Source organism: Chelonia mydas, chromosome 7, assembly GCF_015237465.2.
Source record: "Chelonia mydas isolate rCheMyd1 chromosome 7, rCheMyd1.pri.v2, whole genome shotgun sequence".
NCBI classification, from domain to species: Eukaryota; Metazoa; Chordata; order Testudines; family Cheloniidae; genus Chelonia; species Chelonia mydas.
This window is the reverse complement of record NC_057853.1, coordinates 105,701,468-105,721,192: the sequence shown is the minus strand read 5'-3', so window position 1 is coordinate 105,721,192 and position 19,725 is coordinate 105,701,468. Positions and strand designations below refer to the sequence as shown.

At 39.3% G+C, this 19,725-nt stretch overlaps 1 protein-coding gene across 4 annotated transcripts in view; it reads left to right on the top strand.

The window, feature by feature from the left end:
- Positions 1-19,725, top strand: part of WDR11 (WD repeat domain 11) — a 74,385-nt gene that overhangs the window by 8,219 nt on the left and 46,441 nt on the right. For all 4 annotated transcript variants that reach the window (XR_005226033.2, XM_037903360.2, XM_037903362.2 and 1 more), the window contains exons 3-6: positions 4,929-5,082; positions 11,732-11,905; positions 13,460-13,646; positions 17,430-17,595. Coding sequence is in view for 3 of the 4 variants with exons in the window: in XM_037903360.2 (XP_037759288.1) it covers positions 4,929-5,082; positions 11,732-11,905; positions 13,460-13,646; positions 17,430-17,595 (681 nt within the window). In the remaining variant the exon portion in view is untranslated. The remainder of the gene's footprint in view (positions 1-4,928; positions 5,083-11,731; positions 11,906-13,459; positions 13,647-17,429; positions 17,596-19,725) is intronic.

Genomic DNA, 19,725 nt, shown 5'->3' with positions numbered 1-19,725 from the left:
ATAAGAAACATATTCTGAGTCCATTGTTACAAAGAAAATAACATAGGCTCCATTTACAAGGAATTTTCACCTAAAAAACTTGTTGGACGTTATGTTACTGGACTGCATACCCCAGCAGTTAACACTGTTAAAAGCCAAGAAATAAGCAATTAAGTATTTCAACACACTATCTGCAATCCATTAAACATAGCCTCTTTTTAACCTTAAGAACCTTCTATCTTTTGCACACATCTCTCTACCTTCATGTTGAACTATTAATGGGTATCCTTAAAGTCCAGCCACGTTTACTTTATATATTTACCCCCTTTGTCCTAATGAGTAATATAGATTTTGTGTGGCTTTAATAATATTATCTGTAGTGTATCTATATTTAGGGGTTTTTTTATTGGTGTGTAATGTCAGATTGCAAATAGTGATTGCCAGATGTTTGTCTGTAATGTTTAAACAGTTATGCATGGGTGATCAGTGTAGCTAGTGATAGTTCTGAAGTTCATGTGGCTTTTTTATATAGTAATTACAGGTTTGAAATCTACATTTGAGTATGCATTCACGTATTATATAATTGTTCACAGTCAAGCTTGCCCTTTTAGTTGTTAAGGTGAGGGTGATATGTGTAGGCTGTGGATGTTGGAAAGAAGTAACTGATGTTGCAAAGATCTTTCACCTCCCTTCCCCAGTTCAGCTCAATGTTCTGGCAGAACTGAGAAAAGGTGAGCAGGGATGTAGCAGCGGAGGTACAGGGAATGACTGAGGAAGTGCTAAGAGGGTTTTGGTTGGAGGGACACAGGGATGTGGCTGGGAACTTGCGGTGGTGGAGCCTAAGGTCTACTGTTCTGATGCACCCCGGGATTTGAAATCAGAATGCCAAGGAGCCCTTGATGTGCCAATGCCTTTGTGCAAAAGCACTGGACTTGCTCACGCATACACTACCTTCTTGGCCATCCAGACACCTCATGCGTCTGCTTAAACATCACTGTTCCCCACTCTCTCCCCTCCCCCCCCCCAAAAAAAAAAAAAAAAAAAAAGATTTGTTCAGCCTCTCATCTTCCCCAGACCTGCTCTGCTCCCACTCCAGAGCCTGCCTCCATAAACCTTGCTGCTGAGTCTGCCAGGTAGTGAGTTAGACATGCTGCACATGCCTAGTGAAAATAAATGACTTAGGCTTAGACTGTCTGTAGCTTAGAATTGTGTCATCCAATACATAGATACCGGACACCACACAACTTACATTTTGTTGGATGAGAATATTAATCTTTGAACCCCACAGCAAAAATGAAACTCTAACTTTTCATTAATAGTTGCTTGTAAAGTGTTTTGAAGAGAAATGTCTTGTATAATAAGTGCTAAGTGTAACAGTGATATCTGAATGACCTTGGAACAAATGCAGCTATCGGAACAACCAGAGATTGGAATCTGGTTATGGTGATCTGGTCTGGAAACTTATCATATTGATCTCTTTGGTCATACTGGTCAAACTACCCACCTGATCCATGAAATCAACCCAACTAGAGTGCTAAAGTTTCAAAAACAATGGTCAGAGACAGCTAAAAGGGGCTAGGGTTTGTGTGTAGAGGGTGGTGATTCTTTGGATGGAAAGAGAGATTCTAGACGACGCTAGCATAGGTGAAGAAGCAGCACCTGATACATTTTTTTGACGAAAGTATATGTAGGAACTGAAGAGAAACAGTCAAACAAAAAAAGTCCTGTTCAGTTACGTCACATGAAGGCAGACAGCTAAATATTGAGAAATTTTAAAAGTGCTTGTATGCAAATGCAAGAAGTCTAAATACAAACATGGGTGAACCTGAGTTCCTGGTATTAAATGAGGATATTATGTAGTAGGCATCCCAGAAACTTGCTGGAATGATCATAATCAATGGGACATGGTAATACCAGGATACAAAGTATATAGGGATGATAGAATAGGTCACACTGGTGGGGAAGTGGCACTATATGTGAAAGCAAACATAATCCCATGTAGTAAGAGTCTTAACTGACTCAAACAGTATCATAAAATCTTAATGGATAGAAATTCCATGCTTGAATGATAAGAGTATAGCAGTAGTAATACACCATCAAGCCCCTGACCAGGATGGTGACAGTGATTGTGAAATGTTCAGGGAGATTAGAGAGGCTACATAAACGGAAAATACAATCATAAGGGGAGATTATAACTGTCCCCATAAGCAGTCATGGAATGAGGGAAGATCCTCTCATGGATCAGTAACTGGTTAAAAGATAGGAAGCAAAGGTAGGAATAAATGGTCAGTTTTTGATGTGGAGAGAGGTGATAAGTGAGGTCCCCAAAGGATTTGTACTGGCACCAGTGCTGTTCAACATATTCCTTTTTCCAGATAATTTATGAATAAACAGTGAGGTGGCAAAGTTGGCAGATGATACAAAATTACTCAAGATAGTTAAATTCAAAGCTAACTGTGAAGAGTTACAAAGGGATCTCACTAGACTAGGCACCAAAATGCAGATGAATTTCAATGTTCATAAGTGCAAAGTAATGCACATTGGAAAACATAATCCTAACTATACATACAAAATGAGTGGTAACAGCTAATTTAAACCACATCAAGAAAGAGAAAACATAATCCTAACTATACATACAAAATGAGTGGTAACAGCTAATTTAAACCACATCAAGAAAGAGATTTTGGAGTCGCCATGGATAGTTCTCAGAAAACATCGGCTCATCGTGCAGCAGCAGTCAAAAAACCGAACAAAATGTTAGGAACCATTAAGAAGGGAATAGATAATATAACAGGAAACATAATACAACTACATAAATCCATGGTGTGCCCAAACTTTGAATACTGTGCAGTTCTGTTCACCCCATCGCAAACAAATATATTGGAATTGGAAAAAGTACAGAGAAGGGCTACACGAATTAGTAAGTGTATGGAATGGTTTCCTTAGGAGGAGAGATTTAAAAAGACTGAGACTGTTTAACTGAGAAAAGACAGGACTAAGTGGGGAGTATGATAGTGGTCTGTAAAATAATGAATGGTATGAAGAAAGTGAATAGGGAAGTGTTATTTGCCCGTTTTACATAACAGAAGATCCAGGGGGTCTCCCAATTAATTAGTAGGCAGCAGGTTTAAAACAAACAAAAGGAAATGCTTCACACAACACATAGTCAACCTGTGGAACTCAGTGTTGTGGGATGTTAGGAAGGCCAGAAATATAACTGGGTTCAAAAAAGAATGAAAAGGAGTACTTGTGGCACCTTAGAGACTAACCAATTTATTTGAGCATAAGCTTTCGTGAGCTACAGCTCACTTCATCGGATGCATGCAGTGGAAAATACAGTGGGGAGATCCGATGAAGTGAGCTGTAGCTCACGAAAGCTTATGCTCAAATAAATTTGTTAGTCTCTAAAGTGCCACAAGTACTCCTTTTCTTTTCACAATATTGTGACCTTTTTGAACAGCTGGCCAGATGAAATTACAAAACTGAAATTTGGCCTGGCATGGCCCTTCTTCAAGAAGTGCCTTTTGGTTGTTCTGGTGAAATTTGATTTTGATTTGACAAACTTTGAACCCCTTGAAAATTGCACCCCGCATATGCATAGTACATTCTTTTTTTTTTAACCTTGGCTCTTTGAGCAAGATCCTGGAAACTGGCCATACTGTTCTGAGGAGTAGGGAATACATGAAGGTGTCTGCATTGTCCTAATATAAGGGGTGTTGATCCAGTACAGGTAGCTGCTTCATGGCAGCTCTGTTTTATCACCTGCCACCTATGGCCCCCATGGACCATTGTGGCATGGCAATCATCTGGAGGTTGTAACTCCTGGCCCTTTCCTCAAAACGCCCCCTAAGCTGGAGACTCTAAAGAGAGAGGAGACATAGAGTTATGCCAGCCACCTATGACACTCTCACTGGGGGAATCCCCAAGAAGCCAGTTATGCTGGCTTTAAGGCTTTTTTCTTGTGTGCCAGAGCAATGCATAGAACCTTGCTAGGGGCCAGATTCTGGACCATAAAGCTCCTTCTTCGATGGTTCACTGCTCCTCCACGTTAGCTTTGCTCCTCCCTCTGCTGAGGGGACCTGGGGCCTGGCTCTGTAGCTCAGAGGGTTACAGTAGGATAGTACAGTTTAGAAAGGTTGTATTTAAGCGGGCACCTGCTAAGTCTTGCAGGGAAGGAGCAGTCTCCATTAAGTCTCTGAAGGTGCATGTGTGTTCCAGTGTAGTACAGTCCATTTGTTACAGATGATTAATTTGTGCACACAGTTTGCCGTCTTCTTACAAACCAGCAGGGCTTTGAAGTCTTGAGAGAAAGAGAGGTTTGGAGGGAGGGTTATGCCTGGGTGCTGACCATTTTTAAGATGTATACTTTTTATCATATAAAAAGTTTAAATCATATATTGGCCATTATGGCAATTAGTATAAGAATTAAAAAATGCTATATTCTGTCTCACACATTTAAGGTTTTAGGAAAATGTGTATTACTTTGTATACAATGTTTGATGGCAATAAAAACTGCACTTGTATATCTTCTAATGTGTACATGTAAAAAGACAGGTGCACATGCCATCTTAATTTTGGCATTTTTTGACTTTCCTTAACTGTGGAACCTTAAAGTTATCAATATTTGTATATAGAATTATTATAAACCGTGAATGCAGGGAAAATTATTGATTTATTGTGTAATTTTAGTCTTGTGCATGCATCTGTGCACAGTGGTAATATATTTAGGATAAACTAAAATAATTAAACTTGCACAACAGTTGCCAGTTTGTCTCTATTTATTAAACTGTAGTCATTTCACATGTATGTCACTAACTATTGCATAATCTTCTGGTGTCTGTGTTCATATAGTTTATATCCCATTTAGTGGGGTCAAACTAAAAAGTATTAAATACTTGTCTTTATTATACATAACTATCTATTTTAACCTGTTTCATTCATACCTTCAGGTTAAATGGGCTAAAGAAAACTACCATCACAATATTGGTTCTCCGTATTCTTTGCGCTTAGCTTCTGCTGATGCCTCTGGAAAGATAATTGTTTGGGATGTGGCAACGGGAACAATTCGCTGTGAAATACAGGAGCATACAAAACCAATCCAAGGTAAGGAAGGTGTATGCTATTTGTATAATGAGTTGTATTGTAAGAGGCAGTATTATTTACAAGTTATAGTGGTGACTGGAGGCTAGGACTCATGAATTCTATTCACAGGCCTGCCATTGACTTACTGTCTGACCTTGGTTACATCACTCTGTATGCCTGTTTACCCACCTTTAACATAGGTATAATGCCGATCTCCCAACAGCGCTGCTATGGGGTTTGTTTAATGCCTATAAAATGTTCTGGGATCTTCCGATGGAAAGTGCTATAAGTTAAGAAGTATTTTATTATTGATAAATGTTCATACAATACACTAAATAAACCTCCTTGTTTTTGAGTTGGGGATTTAATGCAGTTTGCAGTCCACATTGTAATAATACTTGTGCAGCATTACAGTGCTGTTAATCATGGATTTGACTGTATTCTTATTTAAAGTGCATTTTATATAGCCATTACAGTCCAAGCATACTAATATGTCAAATTAAAATTGGATTGTATATTCATAAGGAATAAAGGTTTCTTTGTTATTTTAAACCAGTATGCCCTAGATTCCTTTGAATATCTATATCTGTCTTCCTTGGCACACAGGAACAGGAAGACTATTTTATGCATAGGAACTGGTATAGAAAAGGCAATAAGATGGATTGGAAAAGAGAGCATTAAGGAGCAGGCAAATGGTAGCAAATGAGTGAGATGTAAGATGAAACTAGAGCTGATATGTGCTTGGGTTTAACTGGGCAGAGTCTTTCCTGGGTATCTGGCTGGTGAATCTTGCCCATATGCTCAGGGTTTAGCTGACTGTGATATTTGGGGTCGGGAAGGAATTTTCCTCCAGGACAGATTGGCAGAGGCCCTGGAGATTTTTCGCCTTCCTCTGTAGCATGGGGCACGGGTCACTTGCTGGGGGATTCTCTGCTCCTTGAAGTCTTTAAACCACAATTTGAGGACTTCAATAGCTCAGACATAGGTGAGAAGTTTTTTGCAGGAGTGGGTGGGTAAGATTCTATGGCCTGCGTTGTGCAGGAGGTCAGACTAGGTGATCATAATGGTCCCTTCTGACCTTAATATCTATGAATCCACGAATCTAAGTTGAGGCTGCAGTGTTTGAATGTAGAAGGAGTCAGATGTAGAAGGAGTCAGTGAAGAGACAGATGGGAGAGGGCTTGACATGATAGAACAGAGGTGGGCAAACTAAAGCCTGCGGAACCCTCCTGCCCGGCCCCTGAGCTTCTGGCCTGGGAGGCTAGCCCCCAGCCCTTCCCCTGCTGCCCCCCTCCCCTGCAGCCTCAGCTCACTGCGCTGCTGGTGCAATGCTCTGGGTGGCGGGGCTGTGAGCTCCTGCCGGGCAGCACAGCTGCAGAGCCCTGGCCTGACCCAGTGCTCTGTGCTGCACAGTGGCATGGCTGGCTCCAGCCGGGCAGCACGGCTGCCTGTCCTGGTGCTCTGGGGGGCGCGGCTGTAACACCGCCCGTCACCAGTGCTCCTGGCAGCGCGGTAAGGGGGCAGGGCGGGGGGGTTGGATAGAGGGCAGGGGAGTTCAGGGTGGTGGTTGGGGGCTGGGATGTGGAGAGGGGTCGGGGCAGTCAGAGAGTGGGGAACAGGGGGGTTGAATGGGGGCAGAGGTTCCGGGGGGGGCAGTCAGGAAGGAGGAGAGGGGTTTGATGGGGTGGCCTGGGGCAGTCAGGGTCTGGGGCGGTCAGGGGACAGGGAGAAGGGGTGGTTGGATGGGGCAGGGGTTCCTGGGGGGCAGTCAGGAATGAGAGGAGAGGTTGGATGGGGTGGCGGTGGGGCAGTCAGGGGCACGGGGTCTGTGGGTGGTCAGGGGACAGGGAGTGGCGGGGGGGTGGATGATGCAGGGGTCCTGGGGGGGGCTGTCAGAGGACAGGGAACGGTGGGGTTGGATGGGGCAGGAGTCCCGGGGGGGGGGGGGGGGGGGGGGGGGGGGGGGGGGGGGCGTCGGAGGTGAGAAGCAGGGGGGTTCAGATGGGGGCGGGGGGCAGGCCATGTCTGGCTGTTTGGGGAGGCACAGCCTCCCCTAACTGGCCCTCCATACAATTTTGGAAACTCGATGTGGCCCTCAGGCCAAACAGTTTGCCCGCCCCTGTGATAGAACATGCAGGAAAGGAAGGAATTTCTGGATGATCATTGATTTTTGGTTACAGTTGACAAGATATGTCAAGGAGGCATTTGCTTTTTACGTTGTCGTATCTGTATACATCTGCATGTTGCAACTCTTCAACGGGAAGCTATAGAAAATACCCACAAAGCTATGTATAAATAATCCTCCTTGCTTAGGAGTTGGAATGTTCTTTATTGTGCCCCTATTAAAAGATAAAAAAGGAGCATAGATTAAGACAGTGGTTTTCAATCTTTTTCCACCCACAAGCTAGAAACCACCCAGTTTCTTAGTGCAAAATACTAAATTTCACAGGCCTTTCCGGCCACAAAAATTTTTGGGCTCTGATCAGCATGAAACTGTAGGTGTGTTTGGTGCTGGGACTTGTGGAGGGTCTGTGCTTGATTGTGCTGGATAGCAGGCTCCTAATGCTAGTTGGGCTGGGTGTAGTGGCAATTACTGGTGATGTCTGGTGGGATGCTTTACCTCATCCCATCTTCCTTCAGCAAACTACTTAGCTCTGGAGGTTGTGGAAGCCAGCCCGATAGTCTCTAGAAGTGCTGCTTGCGCCAGAGCTCATTGTCATACTAGCAGGTATGGTGAATTGGTGGGAGGACTGAAGAGCTGCTCTAGGACTTAGTAGTGGAGTGGAACAAAGAGCAGCAGGAGAGGGGGAGTAGTAAACAACCTTCCTTTTACCTGGCTTCAGTCAACAGGTTACCATCCAGCAAATGCCTCCAGTGGAGAAGTCTTAGTCTGATGGTTAGAACCATTCTGCTTCAACCAGATTCGCTGAATGACCTTAGATACATCTCTCTCTCTCTCTCTCTCTCTGACACATCCTCTCTCTCACACACCCTCTCTCTCACACACTCACACACACACAATGCATGACATTGAGGATCTTGGGTAAAAACTACTTTATTATTATTGGTAGTAGGGACTTACAAGATCTCCTCTTGTGTATGAGATTCTGGTTGCTAAAAGAAACATGCAATTTTATTTTCTTGGGAATTTTTCAGTAAACAAGTTTCTGTGCAAACACATTTTGGCATCTTTTAAGCTCTCCTGTAATTTTAAAATCAAACCAAACTCCGAGTAAACCTCTTTATTTTACAGCTACCCACGTCCTTATTAGCATCACACTTTATAGGTTGTTTTATTTCTGAAGTAAAACTCAGAAATGAAGTTTTGTTGTGCAGTGAAATTTTCATGGTACATTTCCGAGAATAGTTGATAGTTCATTTGGGCTCCAAGCTTTTTTTTTTTTTCCCCCCTCTTCCAAACTCTCTCTGTGACATCAGCCTGAATCCTGTGTTTATCTTTAACTGTATTATCTGAAAAGCCACTTAACAAATTAGATTTTTGTTTCTTTAGCAAGGTTTATAAAACAGAAGCATAAAATAAAGTGGATAAAAGACAGCAAAGCTTAAACATGCTTTTGTTGGCTTCAGTTAATTCAATTAGCTTTGTTTTTTTCTCTAGAGTTACGGGTTTTTTTCTAAGATGATGGTACTGAGTTACTGAACGATTAGTGTGGCTTTTTACGTGTTGCTTAAAGCCATTTTCTGATTGTTTAGCACCAATCTGCCATCTACTCCTAGTAGTGTGTATCTTGTACCTTCTCACTCAAGGAAATCATTATCCCTGTTGTTTTGATGAATGGAAGAAAAGTTAGTGGGGGACAAAATAACAAAATTGTCATTCCTTTCCTCACCTTAAATTCGTATTTAAATGTATTTTTAGATCATCATCCTGCTTTACATTGCTGTGGTTTGTAAGCAAGGTTATCCATTCTTTTTCTGTTTAAGGTGTGAAACTGGTGGAGTTATTTTTAAGATTTGATTAACTTTTTATCCGTATTTTAAAATGTTTTGCACTACAAGCACCTCCCACCAGCACTCCTGAATATAATCTCCGTTGTAGTAAAACACATCTCCAAGCCACCATCTAGAACAGGGTACTCACAAAGTTTTCATAGTGTGAACCACATCTTATTAAAGAGATTATCTCACAGTTCATCTCCCTCCTACCATCACATAACATTCCTTTGGCAGTTACATCAATTACTTACATAGAAAAATAATATTGAGAAAGTTTATTGTAATTTTCAGTCTTTTAGTGTAACAAGAGTATTATCCTTTTTTTTTTAAAATCAGTCTTCTGATTTAAATTTAAATCAGCTCATTGAAGTAACTGAAAAATAGTATCTTCAAACAAAGTGGCATTTGTTAGCCAAAAGAAACATAGTGTCTATAAAATGGATTAATAAAACAGCTGAGTTCTGTATGCATATTTCTTTAAAGCTTCACCTCTCTATCCAGAGGTTAGTTAGACCCAGCGTATCCCCATCTCTTGTTGGGAAAGCCAGCCTACTTATTGCAGTTCATATGTCTGTCTGCCAGAGACCCATCACTTGCCACTGTTGCTGACAGCCCATTCAGCCTATCTTCTTTAAGGTTTAGGATTTCTTTGATCCTGGGCTTTCAGCCTGGGGAAGAGTAAACCATGTCAGCCTGATGGGAGCTGGGCACGGCATTCTCCAATTAACCCTTCTTCCCTGAAGAACTCGAATAGGCAAAACACACAGGAAGGGGAGTAGGAAGTATTAGCCCCATTTTATGAATAGGGAACTGAGGTAGAGAGAAATTGTGACTTGCCAGGGTCACACCCATCTGTGGCAAAGCAAGGTATTAAGTCCAGATCTCTTGAGTCTCAGTCCAGTCACGTGACATCCCTCCCCGTGTTAACCTTAATTTTCTTCCCGTGTGTGTATATATACGCAATATCTTTCATTTCATGATCTCTCTGTGAACTTCCAGTGCAATTGTTTAAAAAAGCACTCTAAGTTGGCTTTAACTACATTATTACTAGTTTCAGAGTAGCAGCTGTGTTAGTCTGTATTCGCAAAAAGAAAAGGAGTACTTGTGGCACCTTAGAGACTAACACATTTATTTGAGAAGAAGTGAGCTGTAGCTCACGAAAGCTTATGCTCAAATAAATTTGTTAGTCTGTAAGGTGCCACAAGTCCTCCTTTTCTTTTTACGTTATTACTGAGGTCAGTGAAATCTTACCATTGACTTCAGTGGGAGCAGAGTTAGGTCAGTGCTGAGTGTTTGAAAATTCAAGCACATTATACACATACACATACATTACATTATTTTAGCTGAGTCTGTATATTGGTACCTGGCTTTTTTAAAATGTCCTTCTCGCTCAGCTGAGTAGGTAATGACACACTGCATTCTTCAGCAGGATAGATTCAAAGTATATTCTCAATGTCATTGGAAGTCATTCATCTTTTTTAATTATTTATTTATTTTTTTAAAGAATAAAGGGAAATTATATATTGAAAACCATCCTTTGAAAAGATTTGGGTAATGAGCTCTTCTTGCCAGCTTAGAAACACATCAAAGTAATTTAATATTTCACACGAATGATTTGTGCACATTCTTACAGCATTTTTGTATTAACTTTTATGTTGGATCTGGCACATAAAAAAGTGTCATTTGTTAAAGTGAGCTATCAAATTAAAAATTAATGGAAAGAAAAATTGAGAGCTCAGAACTTTTTGTTATTTTCATCCTACTTTTGATAGTAGAGACATTGCATTTGTGTTCTGAGGGATTTAGGTACTATTTTACAGAACTTCAGAGTAGTCTGCAGATTCCATTTTGGTTTGGCAGTGCAGATTTTCCCCCTTATTTTTAGTTGTCTGGATTAGGAGATTTTTTTTTTTCAAGGGTGGTTGAGCAATAGGATTTTATTTAGATATGAAAAGAACATTTGAATGGAAATGGGTGAAAGAGAGCGGGGTGAAAACAAACAAATGCAGCTTCTACTGAAGGGAGATTCGCATTTTACAGTCATGTATAAACATTTGCCCACTCCATTGTTCTGTGGCCCATTCCCTTCTCCCATCCCTGCTAGCTAACTTCACCTACTGTTACAAGACCATGTACCTTGAATAATTTGGTACATTATGTCAAAGAATAATATGGTTGACATCCTCTTTCGTGACTAATCATATCACTTTAGCAGTATAGTTATTCTTTTGGATACATAGTATAGAATGATAATTTGAAGTTATTCCTAAACTCAGGACTCTATTCCAAAAGGAGAATTTGAAACACAGAAGTCCTTTGTTTTATTTTAATATATGGTACTTCCACTATTTTAGGTTTTCTAATAGCAGTGCATGCATTAGTAAATTGTTTTATACATTTCTTGGTTGTTTGAACTCATTCATTGTCAAACCAATGTCTAGGGTATGTTATAAACTAAAATAAATAGTTTCAAATATGTATACTTCAGTTGATCAGGACTAAGAACATGTCATCAACGTATTCTGTAAATAAAAACTTGAAGTAATAAAAGAATTTTTTTGAAATCATGAAATATTTAGTGTGGTGTTCCTAATAAGTCACTTTTTCAGCCTAATAAGGCCAAGTACTTGGAAGCAAAGTAGGTTTAAAACAAAATGAATATTTTTAACACTAACTTCAAGTTTGGCTAGTTGTTGCTTCTTTCTTTTGACAGACATGCAGTGGCTGTGGAATCAAGATGCTTCTCGAGACTTATTACTTGCAGTTCATCCACCAAACTACATTGTACTGTGGAATGCAGATACAGGCACTAAACTTTGGAAGAAGAGTTATGCAGAAAACATCCTTTCTTTTTCATTTGACCCCTTTGATCCTTCACATTTAACTTGTAAGCTTGTTATACAAAAGGAATTTCTTATTTTTATGATGTTTGTTTCGTGCTGACAGTATACTTGGTATAGTAGAAAATACAGGTAGTTTAGAAGAAGAAGTTTAGAATCTCTGGTTTCAGAGTAGCAGCTGTGTTAGTCTGTATCCGCAAAAAGAAAAGGATTACTTGTGGCACCTTAGAGACTAACAAATTTATTTGAGTATAAGCTTTCGTGAGCTACAGCCCACGCCGCTTCCCGCAGCTCCCATTGGCCCGGAGCAGTGAACTGTGGACACTGGGAGCTGCGATCGGCCGAACCTGCGGACGTGGCAGGTAAACAAACCGGCCCGGCCTGCCTGCCAGGGGCTTTCCCCGCACAAATGGCGGAACAAGTTTGGGAACCACTACCATAAACGTTTGTCTAGTATCATTTCTTACTAACTCACGAGCATTGTTTAAGTGAATCTGAAGAGGATTTGATTGTGTGGTTGGTGACTTGGCATATTAGGAGGTCATTCCATATGTACGCTACTTAACTGTGTATGAGAAAGGGAACAAGTGTCCAGGTTGTGAGATGAAGGATCCAGCATTATTCCTGAATTTGCTTAAGGCTATTGTTTGCAGTAATTGAATTACTTCAAGAAAGGCTGAAGAGCAAGAGTGATCTAACGTCAGAGCCTTGTGGGATCCCTTCTGAAAGTGAGGTGGGGTGATGGGGAAGAAGGCCCACTAGAAGAGCTGCTGAGGGACTGACTAGAGAAGTGGAAGGAAACCAGGAATGAATGGGGCCTTGGAAAGGCGGGTTTTCAAGAAGGGGAGCATCTGATCAGCAGTGTCAAAAGCAGCCAAGATGTCAAAGGAGATCTGTGCACAATTTAGTTGAAATAGCAAAAAAAAAAAAAAAAAAAAAAAAAAATGAAATTACCATTTCCATTTCTGAATTTAGCTCCATCACTACTCTTTTCTCCATAATGAGATTGGGTATAGTTTCTGCATTTTTCTTGCTTCCCTCCATGCAAATCAAACTGAAGGAAGGCGCTTTTGGGTGTATCTATGTATACATACATAATATAAAATTATGGAGATGTCCATCATGGCTTCATAGTTAAGGCTGAGTTGGGTTATGCAATCATGTAAATGTTATAATTAGAGGTTCTGAGAGAACAATTCTGCATGAGAATGGCAATGGGGACTTATTCTTGTGGGTAACCATGCTTTCCTTTTGCATTGTAAAACTTAATGAGGAATAGTTGATGACTGAAAATCAGCGTACGGAACTAATGTAAAAGGACAAACAAGAACTTTCTGCCAATAATCTGTACAGTATTTTTGTAATATACGGACTTAATTTTGAAAAACTGAGTTTTGTGGCCTCTAATGAATTGTAATAGACCATTTGCTGCTCTTTCACTAGAAGATTCCTGTTAGCTAGAATTATGAATTTCCCAGCCAGTTCAATATCATTAAAACTATTATAATTTTTCCGCCCAAAAGCTATATTAAAAATAAAACACCATAAGAAAATTGCACATCATAGTTTGCTATAATAAAAAAATGTTTTTCTTGATACAGTGCTCACCAGTGAGGGCATTGTGTTCATCTCAGACTTCTCTCCTTCCAAGGCTCCTGCCAGTTCAGGGAAAAAAGTTTACATCTCCAGTCCACATTCTAGTCCTTCTCATAACAAGCTGGTTGCTGCTACAGGGGCCAAAAAGGCCCTTGATAAAGTCAAAATTTTAATCACTAATGAAAAACCAAGGTAAGTTGCAAGTGTTTCTTCTGTCCACACAGAACTTTTTCTCTGGAACTATATATATATATATATATATATGTCATATTATAAATCCTGTAAATACTACTTGGATTAATTTATGATATAATATTTGCTAAAAAATCTTTGAAGGACAGGGAAATTGCAGAATTATTTTTTTCTCCATGTCCTAGCATCTCTAATCTTCTCCACTGTAGCGGTGAAATTAAAGGGCATCTGGCCCTGTGATTATGAAATGTGAAGAACCTGATGTCAGGCATCTACTTTTATTAAATCCTGCAGGCATCTGTTTCCTTTTAATTTTGATTCCCTGGATAAGGTTTAATTGAACCCTTTTTTAGTAATTACTTCTGATTGTTGAAGGGAAGAGAGGGAATTCTTACAGTAGATACATTCTAAAAGGTTTGCGAACAAAGAGCACTTTCCCATTCAACAAATCTGCTCTCTGTGTGTTTTTGGAGACATGTGCTTACATTGTGGACAAATAAGTTTTGCTAACTCCCACCCTATTCTTACAGATCCAATAATCCTGAAAGACGGAGTTGGATTTTATTCCTTCTCCTGCATCATCAGCTGAGTTGTTAAATATATCCCAATTGAAAGGCCCAATTTTGTCCTAATTTACAACTGTAGAAATCTATGGTCTTCAGTGGCATCAAAATGGCATAGTAAAGGTCTGCATTCTGATGAATAGTGATGTTGAAGAAACAGAAAAGAACACAGCTTAACTTTCAGATCTCAGCTGAGTTTGTAAGCCTGGTAGATAGGAACAAATCTTTTTATTTCTAAGGTGAGCAAATGAGCAAAATGATATAGAAAACATTCAAACAATGAATACTGAACCGCAATGCCATTTTTAGAGTAACTTTTCCTTAATAAATTGCACTTTGTTTCAGCATTTGAGCTAAAATTACTTCAATCATTATCAGAATTTACCACATAGTAAATAGATTGCACTTTATTAGTGATCTGCTAACCCTAATACGTACAACTGCTTGCCTTTATCTGCATTCCTTCAAGGAACTTGCTCAAAGGGTGCATATAATGTATGATTATTTTTCAAATATCTAATAATTTTTAGTATTAGTATTTTTAATAATTGTTAGTATCTTCTGAAATGAGGCAGTCTCGGTTTTTAAATGTATTTCTTCAAACTTTGGAAGATGATGTGTACCTAGTTATATGCATTTCTTAATTTTGGTTTGTAAAATCTGATTAGGATTGCATTGTACTCATTCTAAAACTGAAGTATAATGCATTTAAGAAAATACCAATTATTCATACCTTTTCCTGTCTCCAGTTTGCCAGGAGACTGTACCTCTTTAAAGATTTAACTGTGAACAATGCTGCTGTTACCTCCAACTTAATGTGAGGTGCAACTGTCCAATTAAAAGCCACATTGACTCATCTTCTTTCTGAGTAAGAAAAACAATGGCAAGCATATCATACCCATTTTCCCTATTTGGTTTGAGGTTCTAGTCCCAGTCTGAAATCTGTAAAGACTATCTGAGATTACCTCTCCAATCCCACTCAGAGTATTGTCTGCGCGGGCGTATAGAGTACGTGTAGCTACACGCCACAGTGAAAAACTGGCTGCATCCAAACTGCAGTGATAGTTACATGTTGCAGGGAAAAGCTTTCCCCCATCTGGAGCCTTTCCCTGCTTCTGGAGTCTTTCACTGGGGCTGGAAAAGGTTCCATCAGCAGAATACTACACTGCTAGGAATAGCAGTGTAGATGAGGCAGGCACTGTTTGGGTGTGTAGGGAGCTGTGCACAGCACATACCCTAAGGTTCTGGTGTGTCTTTACTCACCTGAGCAATGCCTCACCATCCACACTGCTCTTTTTACTCAGTCTTGGGGGGCATGTAGTGTCTGTACTCTACAGGCCACCATAGTGTGGACAGAGCCTTAGAATCTCTGTGTCAAGCATATTATGGCAGGGGTAGATGGCATAGTGTGCTAAGTGGGCGATCTATGACAGTTGAACAACTTATTAAAGGAGATTAGCATAAGTCCAAGTCTGACTATTTTCAAACCAAGCCCCACTTTTTTGGAAAAGCCTTCCTTTAATAATGAAAGCTGAGAAGGGCCTGATATCATTTCCCATGGAATATGGGATGGGGGGGGGGGGGGGTTTAGAGGAAAATCAGAAAACCCTAAATAATAGCAGCAGTAAAGAGAGACATTATTTTTGTGTTTAAGAGTAACTCTTAATTTCTTTTTATCCTGCACCTAGCAATTAACGATAGATGATTTATAAATAAATAAATAACATAAATAAAATCAGAATTTAAACCTGTATGTTAAATTTCAGTATTTTAAAAGCTAAAATTACTTCATTTTAAGTTATTCTAGAAATCAGCTAACTTCCATTTTTATGTTGTGATTTTTTTTCTTTTTGTACTTTTTTACTTGTTAAAAATACCTTCCAATCTGCCAGTGATTGTGTGAACAAACTAATCAGACTGTATTGTCAATCAGCGCTTAACGCCAAATTTTAGTGCAGATTAAAAATTCGGACTTCATTTTAATAAGCTGTTTAAATTGCAAATAGAACAGAAGACTTAATGGCATCTCATTTTGTAATCGTTTAAGAAATTGTGATCTTTATACGTTTAAGTTAAAGTGTGTGACATTCTTTTTATATTATTCTATCATGATCTGCTTGTGCTACATCAGATGGAATACTAGATTTAAAAAAAAATCAAGGAGATCGAATGTCCTGCTGCAGCGTGGGGTGTGTGTGTGTATATCTGTCTATAGATATACGCACACAGGTATAGTAACAATACATTAACAAAGGTGGAATTTGTTTCTGTGTTCTTCTGAATGCATTCTTAAACTTCATGTTTGCTAGTTACCTTCACACCCAAACCAATATAAATAGTCAAAGGGAATGAGAGAACAAAAAGTAAGTGGTACAGCAGTGATTGCTTTGGATTTGTTTTAGTTGTTCTTTAGTTATGAAGGGGGAGTTAGTTGTATGGGTTGGGCAAAACAAGAGAGAAAGGGAGAGCAAAAAGAAGTGAGCTGCGAGATAGATGATAAATTGCTCAGAATTTTCAATAGTATGAAGAGTTTACATAAGATACAGATGCCCTTTATGACTCTCTCGCAGATTTACAGACTAATTATTAGATTAAATGTATAGTCTCAAGAATGTCCTCTGTTTCACAGCCCCTCTCTTGTTTAGATACATTGCATTTGATTGTTAATAGTGTTGTAGTCAGCAACATGCTGAAATACTGTTTGTGCATTCTCAACTTCTTTATTTCAACTTTAACATACTTTCTGGCTGTGAGGCTAGTTTTAGTTAATTACAAAATAAAAAATTATGCACAGTGATATGCAAATTGCAATGAGCCCCATGAGTGAGGCTGATTTCTCATGAATACCAATAGATGCTTCAACTGCTAACGCTATTCACAGTTGGACAGCCTTTCTCTTGAAATGTGAAACCATTACATTACATTTATTTCCCTAGCATCATAAATTTATTCATTTTCCAAGGCTTTTCAGTTTGACTTTACTTTCCAGAGGTGTATTTTGAATTGTGATGGATCAAATGGGGTAACTACAACTGTCTTATCTGTTGAAGTGGGCAGTCCTTGGAAATTGGCTTTTGTGGCTGCATGCAAAATATTACCATGCTGCTATTAATTGTATTCTGAGTTTGAAATATGCTAATATCAAAACCTCTTTAAAGCTGCTCCTGCTTTCTGAACTATGTAAAAACTGCTTAATAGATGTGCATTTGGTGTATTTCAGTGCTGAATCTGTAACACTGAATGAGTGTCTTCAGTTGTCATATCTACCTTCCAAAAGAAACTACATGTTGTTACTCTATCCCAGAGAAATTTTGATTCTTGACCTTGAAGTGAACCAGACAGTAGGTGTAATAGCTATTGAAAGAACAGGCATACCTTTTGTACAGGTAACAAATCCAGTTTGTTTCTGCCTACGCTTATTTCATTTAACATTCTTTGCAATTAATACCAGCCCTTACTGAATTGTAGGTAATATAACTAGATAAATTTGATTTTTATAAATATCAAATATATGATTCTTTCTTTCTAAAGTTATGTTTCCTGTGTGGCTGTCAAAGAGATGTTTAGGCTGGGGTTTTTAGTCTGTAAAACCCAAGGAAAACTTTAATTTAGTGTGAAGAGCAAAGGTTCTTATTGTGCGCTAATATCTGAGAAATACTACTGAGCAACCATATATTCTGTACTGCATAACACTGTATCACGTAAATTATTTTACCATGTGCTATGAGGAAAAGCTGCTTTTACATCTATTGAAAGAAAATGTTTTAACATGTGACAATTCTGATTTCTCAGTTATAACCTATAAAGGAATCTTGAATTTAGAACTAGGGTCCCAAAACACGTAGAATGGTTTGTTCAAACTGTGATATGATCACAAAATTGCCCCCTTCATCTCAGCAAGAACAGTTGTTGATCAGCCTGGCAGGGAATAGACTGGGTGGAATAGGTTTGAGTGCTCCACAGCCTTTCTCTTCCATCCCAACCCCATTGCAAGTGAAGATTTGTCCTGGGCAGGGGTAGAGAAGAGGTGCCTCTGCCACCCATTGGCCCTTGGAAGACAGAGAGAGAGATGATTAGCTCTCCCATCCCTCCCATCTCCTTGCTGTATATAAAGTTTCACTGGCATGCATGCATAAGCCATTCTGGCGTGATTACTGCTGTGCTATCCCTATTGGAAAAATGGAGATATAATTTGAACTGCATTTCCAAGATTCTGTGCATCTGACCAGATCACTAGTTTTGGAATCCAGAAAGAATTTTTCCCTCAGGGGAAGATTCATGTAGTGCCTGGGGGAGTTTACTTTCCCATAGCATCCTGAGGACCTGATTAGAGGCTAATAAGGAAAGGATTTAAAAGCTATAAGTTTAATAAGTGAAGTTGGTAACTTCATCACAACCTTTGCCCGTGCAAATGGGAAGCTCAAAGAAATCAACTCCCAAATGTAAACATGAATAAGCAAGCTGGGAGATGGATGTAGCTTTAGGAAGGAGGGGAGACCATATCTTCACAGACTGAGGTACCTCTCCCCATTAAAATTAATAAAGTTGCAGTCTGCCAATTTAAAATCCATCTCTGCATCTGTTTCATTCTCCTGCATGCCCTGCTCAATTTTTTTTTTTTTTTAAATATGATGTAGCTTGGTTTCTGGAGATAAGTATGGAAACTGATTTTATTTGTTATTTCTAAAACATGATTGTGAACAATCATGAAGTTATGGTATCTCAATTGCAATGGTTAAGTTTTGTTCTCACTTAAACCAGTGTAACTTGGAGCAGGGCCTAGGTCAGTAGCTTTAGACAAGGTAAACTGGCTTTTTCATAAGCTATCTCCACATTAATCTTTCCTATTTTTTGTGAATCCTTAGTCATTTAGTTTGTCTGATCAAGATTCCATTTGGAATACTGACATGCTGTTGAGATATTCATACAGCAGAATCTAATCATTCAACATAATAGTTGCATTTTCCAAATAGTTTACATTTGTGTGGGCAGGGAGAAAATTAAAAGATTGAAAACTGTGAATTATGTTCACTCTAAACTCATGTCAGTGTGAAAATATTTGCAAGTTCCATTTTAAAATGAATTTTTAAGTGCTTCCTGGTGAAGAGTGGGCAGACTAGTTGGGCAAGAGTGGGAGAAGTGCATGGCCTTTAGAAGCAATGTGGCAGCCATAAGTTCCTCACCCACTTGACAGTTTCTTTTGATGAGTAACAGACAGTGAAAAGAAATAAACTAGATAGGGAAAAAGCTGGCCCCGATGCAGCAGGCATTGTTTAATTAAGCTCACAGAGGTCTACTGCAAATCCAATCTTTTTGTGGTGGTGTAAAAACTACCAGTGTGGAAACAATCCTGTGGAGAAAAGAAATTTCATTTTCTGTGTGTTTAGCTTTTTATACACAAGGTGACGTGCACTTTTCTGAGCATCTGGCTTTCCTTGATTAGGTAGCTAAATCAAGTCTAGTGTCTTATCGAAGCCTGTTTGTTCTTATGGAATCATGAATTCCTGGGACTAGAG